This window comes from Indicator indicator, chromosome 8 (assembly GCF_027791375.1).
Source record: "Indicator indicator isolate 239-I01 chromosome 8, UM_Iind_1.1, whole genome shotgun sequence".
NCBI classification, from domain to species: Eukaryota; Metazoa; Chordata; class Aves; order Piciformes; family Indicatoridae; genus Indicator; species Indicator indicator.
In genome coordinates this window covers 2,876,995-2,891,492 of record NC_072017.1, presented here as the reverse complement: position 1 = coordinate 2,891,492, position 14,498 = coordinate 2,876,995, and the positions used below count along the sequence as shown (strand labels likewise).

General features: G+C 44.1%; 1 protein-coding gene across 1 annotated transcript; it reads left to right on the top strand.

Annotated features, from left to right (window-relative positions):
• The first annotated feature begins 433 nt into the window (after nucleotides 1-433).
• On the top strand, nucleotides 434-10,788 carry SPATA18 (spermatogenesis associated 18). Its single transcript, XM_054383173.1, has 11 exons — nucleotides 434-520; nucleotides 2,597-2,702; nucleotides 2,812-2,927; nucleotides 3,640-3,758; nucleotides 5,397-5,531; nucleotides 6,485-6,722; nucleotides 7,816-7,974; nucleotides 8,723-8,898; nucleotides 9,406-9,529; nucleotides 9,879-9,947; nucleotides 10,735-10,788. The coding sequence occupies exons 1-11, from the start codon at nucleotides 434-436 to the stop codon at nucleotides 10,786-10,788; spliced, it is 1,383 nt and encodes a 460-aa protein (XP_054239148.1).
• Nucleotides 10,789-14,498: the final 3,710 nt, after the last annotated feature.

Genomic DNA, 14,498 nt, shown 5'->3' with positions numbered 1-14,498 from the left:
GTTGCGGAGAGGTGCGCGTGCGCCCCCTCGCGGCGCCAGAGGTGGGGGCGGTCGGGATCGAGTTCGGTGCCGCTCTGAGAGGCGAGTCCTTGCTGCTGGTTCGGAGACGCAGTACCCGACGGTACCCGCATCCCGCCTGGCTGGGCTGTGGGACTGCGGGTAGCCGTGGGGCGGCGGTCTCGTTACCACAACCGAGGCGCGCCCTGCCCGCGTCGCCATGGCAGCCGCTGCCGCGCTGGTCCCGGCCTACGTTACAATCGCGACTATAAAGGCGGCGCGAAAGCAGCGCCGCCCAGAGCAGCGGGTCCGGGCTGGCGGTACCATCTCGCCGCCCGCCTGCGGTGGGTTCCTGGGGCAAGACCAAACCAGACGAGACAGAGGAACCAGCGCAGCTCGTCCCATTCCAACTCCAGGAACAAACTGACAGCTAGCCATGGCCGACGGCTTGAGGAGGCTGGTGAACAGCGAGAGCGCCCGGGTGCTGCAAGAGAAGCTGGAGAGCTGGTACCGGGACTACGAGGTGGGCCGCGGTCGTCAGCGCGGGGGGCTTTGGCTGGGGGGTTGTAAGGAGAACCCTTAGCTCAGCGGGCGGGCGGGAGGACGCCGTTGCCGCGGCGCCCGGGGCCGTGCGGCGGTTTCCGCGGTGACGGCGGGACGCGGAGCGATGGCCGTGTCCCTCCCTCCCGCCCAGCCCAGCCGAGACCCACAGCCGGCCGTGGGTGAGCAAGTAGGGGGTTCAAAAGGTCAGCTTGGGACATGGACCCACTCGAGTAGCTGCTTATCGCAGCTTTAACGCCCACTGCCTGGAGCGCTCACAGCTTCAGCTGCTTTCTGTCAGGGGCAAAGTTCACTGAAAGCAAGGACTCGAGATTAAAAGAGGTTTGAGCTGTAATTGCTAAGTCTGGATGAAAAAAAGAGCTTTGTGATAAAAGGCCAGCAGGTGGAAGGGTCACGGGTGAAGGCTGTGTTTTGAAGAAACCACCTGTGGCCTGAGAACAGTCAGGAAAACGTCAGGGAAAAGGATGTTGGCAGTGAGATCGAGGGTGTCCAACTTTATAGCTCTTCTGGGTGGGAAACCTGTTAGAGCTGGCAGGCTGCAGAAGGGCGTCAGAAGTGAGGGATGCAGGTATGAGGAGAGAAATTTATGTGTGGATGAGGAAATGGCTGCAGGGGGATGTAATGGAATGCATGGAGTGAGTAAGAGGAGACTGAGGATGCAGTCCTGTGGAAGAAGTAGAGAAGGTGCAAAATGGGGGAAGGATGTTCTGAGATTTGACAGCTATGAATTTTCTCCGTGGAGAGTCTTGGCAGAGTTCTCACTTTTGTGACCCCAAGAGCCATTAGCTTCAGGGCACTGAAATTTGATTTGGCCATGAGCCTGTCACCATGTACCTGTGAGAAAGGGTGCTGAGCAGGGATGAAGCCTTTTCAAGAAAAGACAGTTCTTTTTTTGACATTGTGTCATGCAGGAGTTGCAGCATATTGACAAGTACTTGCAGGATTCAGGGCAAAGACTGGTTTTGATGAGGAGTTTGAGTATAGCTGTTAAAGCTGGAGGAGCAAATCTTGCCAGTGGGTGGTGGAGGTAGGCCTTTGGAGAGCTGAGCTCCCACTGTTGTGGGGGCTGGGCTTTCTATAATAAGTGAGGTGGGGGTAGTCTCTGAGGTCTTGGAAAATGAAGAGGAGGAGTTTTAGGTGGCTGTTGCAGAGCTGGCAGATGGAAGCACCATGGGTGTTATGTTGGTGTAATGAGGTGGAAAAATGCACTTTGCAGTGATGTTCTGGCAGGAGACTGCTCCTTGAGGCCCGAGGAAAGCACGTTGCATCAAACAAAATACAAGCTGGCAGGGGTGTGTGTGGGGGTAGTTTTAGCTGGTTTGGAAGCTTGTAAAAACCATATGGAGTCATTAAAGGCTGATGACCTAGGGAGTAGTCTATGATGGAGATGCTGCTCAGGTTAGGGATAAAGATTAAGAAAGCAGGTACAAAGTAGGTGTTCTCCTGGCAGGTGCAGAAGCATCCTGGACAGGTTAACCCCATCAGCTCCTTCTCAGGATTGCATTTGCTGAAAGTGGTGTAATTTTGCTGTTCTGTTGTTTCCTAGGCATAGTGCTGACTTCTGTGCATTCTTCAGTTGGTAACTCTTAAAATCAAATTAAACTGCATGGATGCCTCATGTTGCTGTTGATAATACAGGCTGGTATTATATCAGCTACTACAGAAAATCAGTTTTGGACTAATATGTTCATTTATCCAAGAGTGTCCTCTCTTATTGCTTTAAAAAGATCTGTGTTGAAAGACTTCTTCACAGATCCATGATTATTATGATGATTCTTTCAGAGATATTTGTGGTTGCACCTTTATGAATGGGGGAAGGAGTAAGCTGGCTCAAGCAAGTGAGTTAACTGGGTTTCAGAAGCCCTGATGTCTCATTCATTTGCCCATTAACGATGTGAGCCTTTTAAAGATAAGTGTTTCAGTGGATGCAGTGAGAAAAGGTTGTGCAGATGTAGTCATAGGGAAGAATTCATCATAACAGGAATGCTTTTAAGTAGCAAAGCCCCAGGTAGATCTATTCATATATATTAATTTGCAGATTAATTCCTGTGATCAGAATCTGAACCGGTGCTGTGACATGATAGAACTGAATTCTGAGATCCAAGGGCAGCTCTTCACAATCCTCAGTGAAACATGCCGAGAAGGTAGATCAGTGTCTTGTCTTATTACTGACATCTTTTCACATGTGTTAGCTTTTTAAGCTCTGCCTCTTTCTGTAAGTTAATTAATTTCTTAACGTGTGTATTTTCTTAGGTGGGAACTATGCAGGTATGGAAACAATAAAAACTCGTCTCCTGCCATGGCTAGGGACTTGTTTTTCCTGTGCTGCTTCAAGAAGGCTCTTGGAAACCAATGTCTCTCTCACTCAGGTATGTACAAAATTTACTTTAAGGGATTAGAACAGTGTGATTTTTGTACCTGCAGGAGAGCTTTCATGACCTTCTGTTAACAATAGCCTCCCTCCCTGATTTTGCTTAATGAAATATGTCCTTAATTGCTCATGGAGACAACTACACTATTTCTCTGTTTGATCATTTACGTTTCCTTTGAAAGGGAAATTAAAGTTCCTTCTGGCCTCCTCAGGCTTATGCTGTTCCACAGCAGTCAGTGACAATATGGAGGAATTTGCTTTGTAAGGGAAACTGTGGTCTTGTACTGCCTTCCTTTTCTAGGGAAGAACTGTTCTGCATTTACATGTTATTAAATGTTCTGCATTTGTCATTGCACATGACAATCAAAATATAAAGAAAAGCCTGCTGCACAGTTACTTGGCTCTGGTTAGGATTGTGTAGAGCTACAAAACTGAGCTCTGTGTAGTAGTCTACTTCTCTATTCTGCGTCAGGAAGTGTAAATTAATTGAATGCTTTTCCTAATGTAATGAGTCCTTGGGGGTTTTGTGTGTGTGCCTGGAAGGTACTGTTTATGTGTCTAGGAGTGCAATTGCTTTTGTTTTCAGTTACTTTGGAAACAGTCTTTACTGAGATGTTTAGACCTACCTCTGCTGGTAATGCTGAACTACATTGCTGAAGGATTCTGTAAGGTTGGATGTTGAAACAGTGTAGATATGTGTTTTGTTGTAGGATTCATTGGAGAAAGAGAGGCAGCTGAATGAGCTGGCCAGCAATCAGTCTTTTAAACTGCAAGAGCTGCAGGAAGAACTGACTTCAACTCGTCTACAGCTTGACCATTTGCAACAAGAGTAAGGGAATTCACTCTCATTCTTGTTTTTTTGCTTTTCAACCAGCCACATTTTTCTCTTGACATCTAAATACTGATGGAGATTTGTGAAATACTTTGTTTCTGGCTTAAAATCAGGGCTTCAAAATACATTTAGGCTCTGGATTGTCTGCGTGTCCCCAAAGTGGGCTACAAAGGATACGGTCATACCCAACATTCATAAACTGATTTTGTAGGCTTTGCTTCTGGCAGAGGAGTTGGAAAACCTGCCAGCATTCCAGACAAAAGGGGTTTTGTATCATGCATGACCATCCCAGTGGAATTACAGTCAACGAACTGTTGCATGCTAAGCAAACCTCAGTAAAAATCGAGTAGCTATAGTACAGCAAGACCTATGACATGACATTATTAGTTATGGTATGTAATTGTATCTGAACATCTGGATGCTCAGTTTTTGAGTGAAGCAAAGGTGCTATTTTGTGTTCTGTGAATCATCTTTTCAAAATGTGAATTCTTTTAGTGAGCTGAGATCAAATTTAAGTAGTTTTCACCTGCCTCTCATCACCAGAATCCTTCTAAAAGTAGCAAAAGTGAGGTCAGGACTGCTCTGTGACACTTAGGGCAGGATTTTTTTATTCTATTTTTTTGTACGTGGAACAGTTTGCCAGGAATGTCTTTTGCATTTTTGTCTGTAAACTGGGTTTTTGAGACTTGGAATAGCTGATGATCTCATTCCTCTTGTCCATAGTCTGTCTCACATACTTAAATCAAAGCATGTTTTGCAAGACATCTTGATCTCCTGGGCTGTCAGAGCAAATCTGGTCTAGACTTGATGTAATTAAATCTTGATATTACTTGAATAACATCATTGGTGATGTTATTTGACTGACTAATATATTCCAGCAAAGAAAAGAACCTGAGGACCTGGTATAAGAAAACACCTAGAGAGTTAAACTGTAGGAAAGAAAACTGAAGTGGTTTGGTTAACATCTTGAATATGAGAAAGAAAAGAGTTTTTCTTAGGCCTCATTATTTGAGCTAGTGCAAGTTTTGTTACCCAGTGATCTCTCCTGCAACAGTGTGGTGTGGCCAGTCTCCTGCCACAGTATGCTTATACATTTTAAGGCGTAATTAAGAGCATGCTTTGAGTAGGGGTTTTTTAAACTCTGGACTTCTCTGTATTTCAATATAAGGAGCTGGCTCAATATTTCTCCTCTCTTTCTGCTCTTTGTTGGATGATGAGGGGAGACCTAATAACAGTCTTCTGGCACCTGAAGGAGGCCTACAAGAAGGATGGAGAGAGGCTGTTTACAAAAGCCTACAGTGACAGGATGAGGAGCAATGGCTTCAAACTAGAAAAGAGCAGATTTAGATTGGATATTAGGAACAGGCTTTTTACTATGAGGGTGGTGGAACACTGGAACAGGTTGCCCAGGGAGGTGGTTGAGGCCCCATCCCTGTAGATAGATATTCAAGGTGAGGCTGGATAAGCCTCTGGGCAACCTGATCTAGTTGGGGATGTCCCTGCTGACTGCAGAGGGGGCTGGAATAGATGAGCTTTGGAGGTGCCTTTCAACCCAGACCATTCTATGATTAATTGATAGATGGTTTGCATTGGTAGAAGGACATCTTGTGACTGGCTTTATTCTATGTTCCTAAGTCTGGAGACCTCCCGTGCCCAAGAGAAGGATGCCCTAAAGAAGTTAGAGCGCCTGAATGACTATGAGCAGCAGATTCAGTTACTGAGGGATGAGATTTCCATCCTGGATGCCAGGAAGTCTCTTCTCCAGAGCAGGTAGAGGCATTACTCACAGAAGTTACTGAATCAGAGAAAATGTTCATGTTGGGTAGCATGAATTCCCTCTTCATTTGCAACTGAAGTGTAAATGAAAGCCAAGCTTTTGTACTCTGTTACAAAGGAGCAAACTCTCTTTGACTGAATTCTCTTAGTGCCCAGAAGTTTTAATGTGGGTCAGATGCTAAGTTTCTGGGAGAACAGTAAAGAGCAGCTTTACAAAATACATTGAAAGTAACTGTGCAGGGTAACCAGAGATGGTTAGGTGTTTTTCTTTACAAGTCCTCTTTGAATACTGTATCATTATGGGCCAGAACCTCTCACTTGTTTGACTTTACAACTCTTCAAGTGCTCCTCTTTAGGAGGAACAAATCTCCCAATCATTACTGTTTAAAACAGAATTGAGCTGCACACACTTTAGGAATGACTGATTGCTGTTGTTCAGGCTCTAGCCCACAAAGGACAGTGACCCAAACGCCTTCATGTTGGACTAACCAGCTGCAGCTTGACTTCTGTGATTGTTGGCTGAAAAATCTCAGTTTACCCCCAATATTAAATAGACACAAAACTCTCTGCAGTAGGGAAAACCATCTGAGGATGGTGGAGGGTCTGTCTACTACCTGAAGGGTGGTTGTACCCAGGTGGGGTTTGGTTTCTTCTCCTGGGCAACCAGCAACCGAACAGGAGGACACAGTCTCGAGCTGTGCAGGGGGAAGTTTAGGCTTGATCTTAGGAAGAAGTTCTTTCCAGAAAGAGAGATTGGCCATGGGGATGGGCTGCCCAGGGAGGTGGTGGGGTCACCATCCCTGGAGGTGTTTAAGAAAGGACTGGATGAGGCACTTAGTGCCAGGGTCTGGTTGATTAGATAGAGTTGGGTGATTGATTGGACTTGATGATGTTGGAGGTCTCTTCCACCCTGGTTGATTCTGTGCTTCTTTCCCTGCCTGTGCTAGGCTAGCCCGGAGCCGCTCTCCTTCCCCCAGGCGCGGTGAGGGCAAGTTCCCTGGCTCCCTGCTGCTGAGGAGCTGCTCCCCAGGCCGAGCCAGGCGCACCAACGCTTCACGTCGCGCACGCCTGGTCGCTCGCTTTGGTGACATTTATGCTCAAGAACGTTTGGATGCAGAGACCCTTCTGAGGACATACACCAGTGACATGGAGATGGTGCAGAGGATAATCTACATTGCGGCTGTGGTAAGAAGACACGGATGTTGAGAATCACAGAATGGTTTTGGTTGGAAAAGACCCCTAAGATCGAGTCCAACCATCAGCATAACTCCACCATGGACATTAAACCATGTCACAGAGTGCCAGGTCCTACACATTTTTTGAACACCTCCAGGGACAGTGATTCCACCACTTCCCCGGGCAGGTGGTTTACAGGTCAGAAATGTGCTATAAAATGTTCTACCTGGATTGGATTAAACTGTGTGGAAATTAGCATTTCTGTAAAGTGTGGAGAAGAAACCTTTGTTTCTTTTCCCTTTTGGTTTTCCTTTCCCCTATGCTTTCACACTGAACTCTGTTTAGTGTCCTTCTCTGATGTTAGAACAGGGACAGTGGTCCATAGTGTAGGTGCATAAGATGACTGAATGGCTGTGAGCATAGATAATTCCTGCACTAAACACCACCACTCATTTAGATTAATTACTTTGGAAATACTACATTTTAGTAAGCTAAACAAGTTTCCATGTCATGCTTCCATTTTTCCTGTAGCTATGTGCTTTTTCTAGTTTTATTTGGTCCCTTGAAATTACCTTTATTATGAGCTCATAAAGAGCTGTTTAATTTATCTGTACTTCAGCTTCCTTGTTGTAGTACCTACCTGTGTCAGGCTGTGTGTCTCAATGTGTGTGACCCCAGGAACACTGCACTTACTGAAGTGCTGGCTATTTTCTGTCCCCACAACTGTCATTCAGTTTGCACTCCAATTTAACCTTTCCTCCCAACAGACAAGAGATGCTCCTCTATGACATGTTGCACAGAAAATGCAGCTACTGAATCTTCTGCTCTTGGTATTTTTGCATTGCTAGTGCATGTGTGATGGGATCCTGCCTAAAAATAGAGGGTTAGGTGGGCAGCTTTTCAATCCTGTCTTCTGAAAATCATGTGTGATTCAATCAGAGATGTCCTTCCAGATGAGCACTATTTTTAACTTCCACTTTTTTACAGCAGCACTTTATATTCCTCCTTACAATGGTGATAGAGTTAAGTTCATCCTCTCAGATAAACGATTAAAAGAAAATTAATCACTCTGCTGTATTTACTTGATGCTCTTTGTTTGCAGGAATCTTTTCATGCAGCAAAGATGGCCTACAGGCAGTTCAAAATACTTGTGAGAGAGACTCTGTCTCTGGGTCATACAGGGCCCGAGTCGCTTGAAGACACTGTCCTGGATTATATAGTTCGCCATGAGGATCTGTATGACGTGCAAGCCAGTGTCAATGTAAGTCAAGGGCAGTGGGGAAGTGACCTGTTGTTCTGTCTGAAGAGCTGATAAATGTGGAGTGCATAAACTAGAGATACTCTGTAACCTGAAGAAAGTTTATTTACATGGGTTTTGTCTTGTAGCAGTCTATTTAGGCTGTCGGGTAGTGATAAGAAATGGGTAGATTTAGATTGGATGTTAGGAAGAAATTCTTCCCCATGAGGGTGGTGAGACACTGGCACAGGTTGCCCAGGGAGGTGGTGGAAACCTCATCCCTGGAGGTTTTTGCAGCCAGACTGGATGTGGCTGTGAGCAACCTGCTGTAGTGTGAGGTGTCCCTGCCCATGGCAGGGGGGTTGGAACTGGATGATCCTTGAGGTCCCTTCCAACCCTAACAATTCTATGATTTTCCACAATAATCCTATGGTATGGCCCAGCAATTAGTTATTTTTTAGCTGTCTGTGATTAGAATGTCTGTCAGAATCATTTTTTTGTTGACAAGGTACAGTGTAACTGTCTTAAACAGAAGCTAAATTTGATGTCTTTAAGTTCTGTGCTCTGCTGAAGAACTGCATCAGCCATAAGAGTGATGGCAATGATGTAGCTCATACTTTATTTCTGAAGTTAATACATTCTGGAATAGCCAAAGACAACACTATGAGGAGCTTCTTACACTGGTATTTTTTTGATGTAGAAAGCTGAGAGACATATTTAGAGATTTCTCTGCTAGTGAGCTCAGATTTACTCAGTTGTGTTTATTTTTCAGGAAGTAATTCGCTCCATGAACATCAACCCAAAGATTTCATTTCCACGAGAGATTGATTTCATTGTGATCAGCACTTTGATTCGGGAGCTGTGCCGTGTGGCTTTCTCAATGCAGACTCTCCTCCCTCCTCTCGATATTGCCTTTGGCACTGATGGAGAACTTTTCAGTGAGAACAAGTAAGATTCTTTGGTATTAAAAAAAAAGTCAGGTTTTATTGTAGAACGGCTTGACACAGTCACACAGGCTCTCATCGGGTCACTGGACTGGACACAGCAGGTGAAATGGTTTCATAGAATGGCTTAGGTTGGAAGGGACCTTGGAGATTACCAACTCCAACCTCCCCACCATGAGCAAGGATACCTCTCAACTAGACTCAGCTGCTCATGGCCTCATCCAACCTGGCCTTGAACACCCCTCGGGAGGAGGCAGCCACTAACTCCTTGGGTGACCTATTCTGTAGTCTTACCACCCTCATACTGAAGAACTCTTCCTAAGATCCAGTCCAAACCTACTCTCCTCAGTTTCAAACCATTCTCCCTTGTCCTATTGCTAGACACAATTATGAATATTGTCAAGATTTATATTTATACCCTGTGGATGCCTTTTATACTCATTGATGATTTGAAGCATCATATTTCTCTTCTGGCACTTACATGCAGGCATTTCTTGCATCGTTTCCACAGGTACCATCGTAGCTTTGACTCTGATTTCACAGCTGCTTTGGTGGCCTATCATGTCTGGCCTGCTCTGATGGAAGATGATATTGTCATTGTGAAGGGAGAGGCAGTCACTAAAAGAGGAGCTCTGGTATGTACTTCTGTTAAGCAGCATAATAAGGGAAGTCATTGGATTTAAATACTCTTGAAAACTTAAAAGATATATTCTTGATCATTCCTTACCTGGTTGGAATTGTGTACATCAAATATCAGTTAGGTTTGAGTGTGTTATGCTGGTTTTAGGATGAATAGTTCCATTTGTCTTAACTGTATTCATTACGCAGATGTGTGACTGTTGGCAGAGCCTGTTAGAAGGTGAAAGCTCTTGTGTGTTTGCTCTCTATCCTCAAGCCTTGCCTCCATCTTAGCAAGTCTGCTTGCTGAGTCTCTTTATTAAAGGCCCTCTCTCAACACAGATTTGTCAAACTCTTCTCTTTCAGTGGTCTTGCAGAAGTAGAAGTAGAGGCAGAAGCCGAGGCCGTAGCACCAGTCCTCTTCTGTCACGTCATGTAAGCCTCAGCTGAATGCTTGCAGTGTTAACAACATTGAATATTTTTAAACTCAGAACATAGCAACCTTTTTTAAACATGCTGATGCACCACATGTAGTCTTTAACATTGGGAAGAAATGCCTTTGCTGGGTCTGAACTGACAGTTGTTGCCTGGTGTAATTGTCAGTTGGGGGTACTGTATGAGAAGTAGATCGTAGTTAAATTCTCAGAAGCATCAACTGTGGATCTCAGAATGCTTTCCTCCTCCTCCTCCCCCTTGCTTCAGTACTCTTCTGAATAACTAATGGCATCATCTGGAAGTGTTTTAGTCATCTTGCAGTATGTATACTGCACCATGGTTATTGCCTCCTGGAATTAGTAATCTAAATTTACCCTCCAATGGCTCCAAGAAGCAGAAAATCAGCACAGAGTGGGCAGGAGGGGAAAAACTGTGGTAGCACTAATCAGATATGTGAAACCTTGGCAGAGTTCTACTTATGGTACAGTTACACAATATTTCATTTTTTTCTATAAGAATAATGTACTTTTTCCCCCTCTAATTGTTAGCCCATCTTAATAAATTGCCATAGGTGCCCTCCGCTTAAAATCTGAATATTGAAAATGTGAGACTCACTTTTTCATGTTAACTACGGAAGGAAAAATAGAAGCTGTTGAATTTGGCTTTTTAGCAGTGGAGTTGCACCAATAGACAACTGCAAATTTTCTGAATGTTGATGGGTCCCCAGGTGGCTTTCTTGGGGCCAGATCTTTGAAAGCCTGAGTTTTCTTCTCTGTTTGTCTCGCAGCTGTCTCGAAGCCGCAGTTCTTCACCACTGAGGAGTGGAAGCCCAAGTAAGTGAGCTGTAGTAGTTCATAATCTCTCATGGTTTTCACATTAGGCTTGTGAACAACAGAACAAAGAGACAAAACAACATGCTGAAGGTCTTTGACTCTAAATCACTTGTCCAAGTCTTCTTTTCTTAATGGGTAGCCCCTTTCTTTTCTGTGTGGGGAAAAAAGGCTGAAATTCCTGGCTTGGAGGAGAGTTTGTGTTTTCACTCTACTCAAACCACTCTCACGAGTTCTCTCTGCTGGTTGCCTTTATTGTGGCCAGTTCTGTAGAAAGTAAAACTTATTCTCTTCCCTGCACAGAGCTAGTACATGTGTACTTGCTCTGTGCCTTTCAAAACTGACAGCTAAGTGTCAATGGTGGAGGATTGCAAATGAGTGTCCATTTTGAGGCCAAGCCAATTCAGAGTTTCAGAACAAAACCAGTTATACTGAAATGTCTTTCTCTTCAACAGGGCGTTAATGGAACATGTCCTAGATGTGGTTCAGTACATCTGGATCCAACAGCTTCCCTGGGTGCCTTTTCCCTTCAAGAATACCTCAAATATCACAATAATGTCAATGGCAACTGTCACTCCAAATGCAGTTTGTGTTCAGTGCAGTTCTTAAAATTATAGAAGGCTTATTTATAATTTTAGAAGCTGATTCAACCCTTCCAAAAATGAAGTGCATGCAATATAGGATCATACTCATTTAGCAACACAAAGCACTGAGGAACCTGTGTTGTAATCCTGCATCTAGAATGTTTTTCACAGATGAAAAATGATCCCCAGTTTATCATGGTAGGGTGTTTGGTGAATGTTGCAGCATGTTGAGGTTAGCTGTTACTTGAAAATAATTTCATTAACTGGTGCTTATTTCACCAATGGCTTAGGCTTAGGTTGGAAGGGCCCTTAGAGATCATTTACTCCAACCTCCCTGCCATGGGCAGGGACACCTCTCAACTACACTCAGCTGCTCAAGGCCTCATCCAACTTGGCCTTCAACATCCCCAGAGAGGAGGCAGCCACAACCTCTCTGGGCAGCCTATTCCAAAGTCTCACCACATTTGTACTGAAAAACTTCTTCCTCAGATCCAGTCTAACCCTACTCTCCCTTATCTTCAAACCATTTCCCCTTGTCCTGTCTCTGGACACCCTGATGAAAAGTCCCTCTGCAGCATTCCCGTAGGATCCCCTCAGGTATTGAGAGGCAATATTCACAGTGTTAGAAAGCATCAATAATCTTAGGATGTGCCAGTCTCACACAGCATCCTTTTCAATACATCCTTGTGGTAAACTGAATTTCCTTACTACAATGTGCAAAAGTTCCACGGAACAGTCAGAAATTCTCCACCAGTCTCCAGGACTTTATTGGCATTTACTTAGGAAAGCATAAATGTGTGCTTTAGCAAAGCAGTAACAGTCCTTGGTAGAGTCATTGTTACTCAGAAAATAATAGCATAAAATCTTGTAGTTTGGAACTTGCCACTGGCTCTTGATAGCCTTGGAATATTTGATTGAGGTGGCCTATTTGATATTGTTTTTAATGGACTTTCATATCAAACTGAGATTATTTTTTTTTTAAATCAGTGGAGAGAAAAAAAACAAAACAAACCCTGTCCAGTTATTACAATAAATGTAAAAATTAGACCTGAAGGGCTTATTTTTTCTAGCACTTTAGTTTGTTTCCATTGTAAATGTTCATTTTAATATCAGGGATTTTTTTGATAGAACCGATGTCTTTCTCCCAGATCTTCATCTGTAGGGTCAGCCTTAAGTGACTGCTTGGGGCCTTGTGCTTTTAGCATAGGATTTGTCCTCATGGACTCACCAGGCTCCACTGTCCAATTCTGCTCTATGCCTCAAAGGTATGTGGAGTTTTTCCCAAATTGCTTATATTCCAAAAGGGAGGATAAAACCCCTCCTTTCTACCTTCTCTTTTAGTCTGCCTATTCCCTCAACTGTAATAAAATTATCAAAAGAATTTTTATTAGGCCTGAAACTATTTAGTTTGTAAAATTAAGTCAGAGCAGCAGATGTTTTCTGATCCTTTTCCAGGGATCTTAAGCAGATTTATACATCCTAGCTCTTTCTCCCTACTTCTCATGTAGACAGATTTTGGCACACAGCTCTTTGGCCCAGCTTTCAGGAAGACTTTAGCCTTGGTCCCCATGGGGCATGGATCAGCTGTGACTCCAGTTCTACAGATCTGTTTTCCTTGGAATTGGGTCCATAAGTAGCCACTGAGCAAATTGAGGTCCTGTATATAGTCATACACAGAGCCACTCTGAGCTAAGGGGACACCAAGGCACAGGCACTTAAGTGGTGTACCTGTTAGCTAAGAAAGTGACAAGGGAAAAGAGCATAGCAGTAGATTTGCTCTTCTAAGAGCCTGGGTGTTGGTTCACAGCTCATTTGAGCTTGAAGTAAACCTGCATATTTCTGCACCAATTTCATGACTGAAAACACAGCTCTGGATAGACTGAGCACCTGCAACTTGTTTGGCAACAGTAGGCAATGAAGAACCCTAAGCATGGTTTTGAGCAGAAAAATGAAGAATTTCTCAATTTTGTAATTACCAAGGGCTAAGGAGATGTAAGGCTTGGAAAGATTGTGTTCCATGCTTGTCTTCCGTATAATTACCAAGATGTGTCTGTGCTGTGATATTTTGAGCTGAAGTAAGTTTCTATATCAACTGTGATAAAACTAAGATGACATTAAGGGAAGGGGATTTTGTGGTATTGTTTTTTTGTGGTGATTTTATATTAGTGATGGTGGTTGTGTGGTTCTTCTTGCCAAGCATGTGAGGCAGGGTGGTTCTAGACCTGCACACACCTGAGAACTAGTCTTCCTGAGGATGTAAAATAGCCATAAAAGATAATTCAGTGCTTGGTAGACCATCTCATCCTGCTCCCCCAGCAAGTACTAGTTAGGCTTAAAGCAAAAGAGAAAGCTAATAAATGCCAGCCAGGAAATTGGCTTGGTAGTGAGAAAGCAGATCATAGAATGGTTTAGGTTGAAGGGACTTCAGAGATCTACTCCAACCTTCCTGCTGTGGGCAGGGACACCTCTCCATTGTACTTGGCTGCTCAAGGCCTCATCTAACCTGGCCTTGAAACCCCCCCAGGGAGAAGGCAGCCACAGCCTCTCTGGGCAGCCTATTCCAGAGTCTCACCACCCTCCTACTGTAGAACTTCTTCCTAAGATCCAGTCTAACCCTGTCGTTAGGGTTTCCCCTTGTCTTGTTTCTAGACACCCTGATGAAAAGTCCCTCTGCAGCCTTCCTGTAGGATCCCTTCAGAAATTACCTTAGATACTCCCAGAAAGCTGGGGGCAGGAGGTTGATGAAGTCCTCCCATCTAATCTTACAGGCAGCAAGCTGTGGTGCTGGTTCAGTCCTGTAGGAGGCTCTTGAGCGGCAGTTGAAGCAAAAACACTTTACAGGCTGAAGAAAGTAAATGTGAAGGCCAAAAATGATCCAGAATGCTCTCTGGCAAACATATGCCTGCATGTCCTCCAGGATTCAAGCCTTTTAACTTCCATATTGCATGTATGTGCTGCAGAAATTTGTCATCCTCTAAAAGTGCCATCAGAATGACTGCTTTCAGCTTTTTGTCAGCCTTCTTTGATTGGTGTTAACTGCTCAATGATATTCTGACCAGCATTAAACAGTCTGGCTTCATATTAAAGAGAGAAATCTGATTCTTAGGGCTTGCAGCTCCATTAGCATGTGTTGAGAT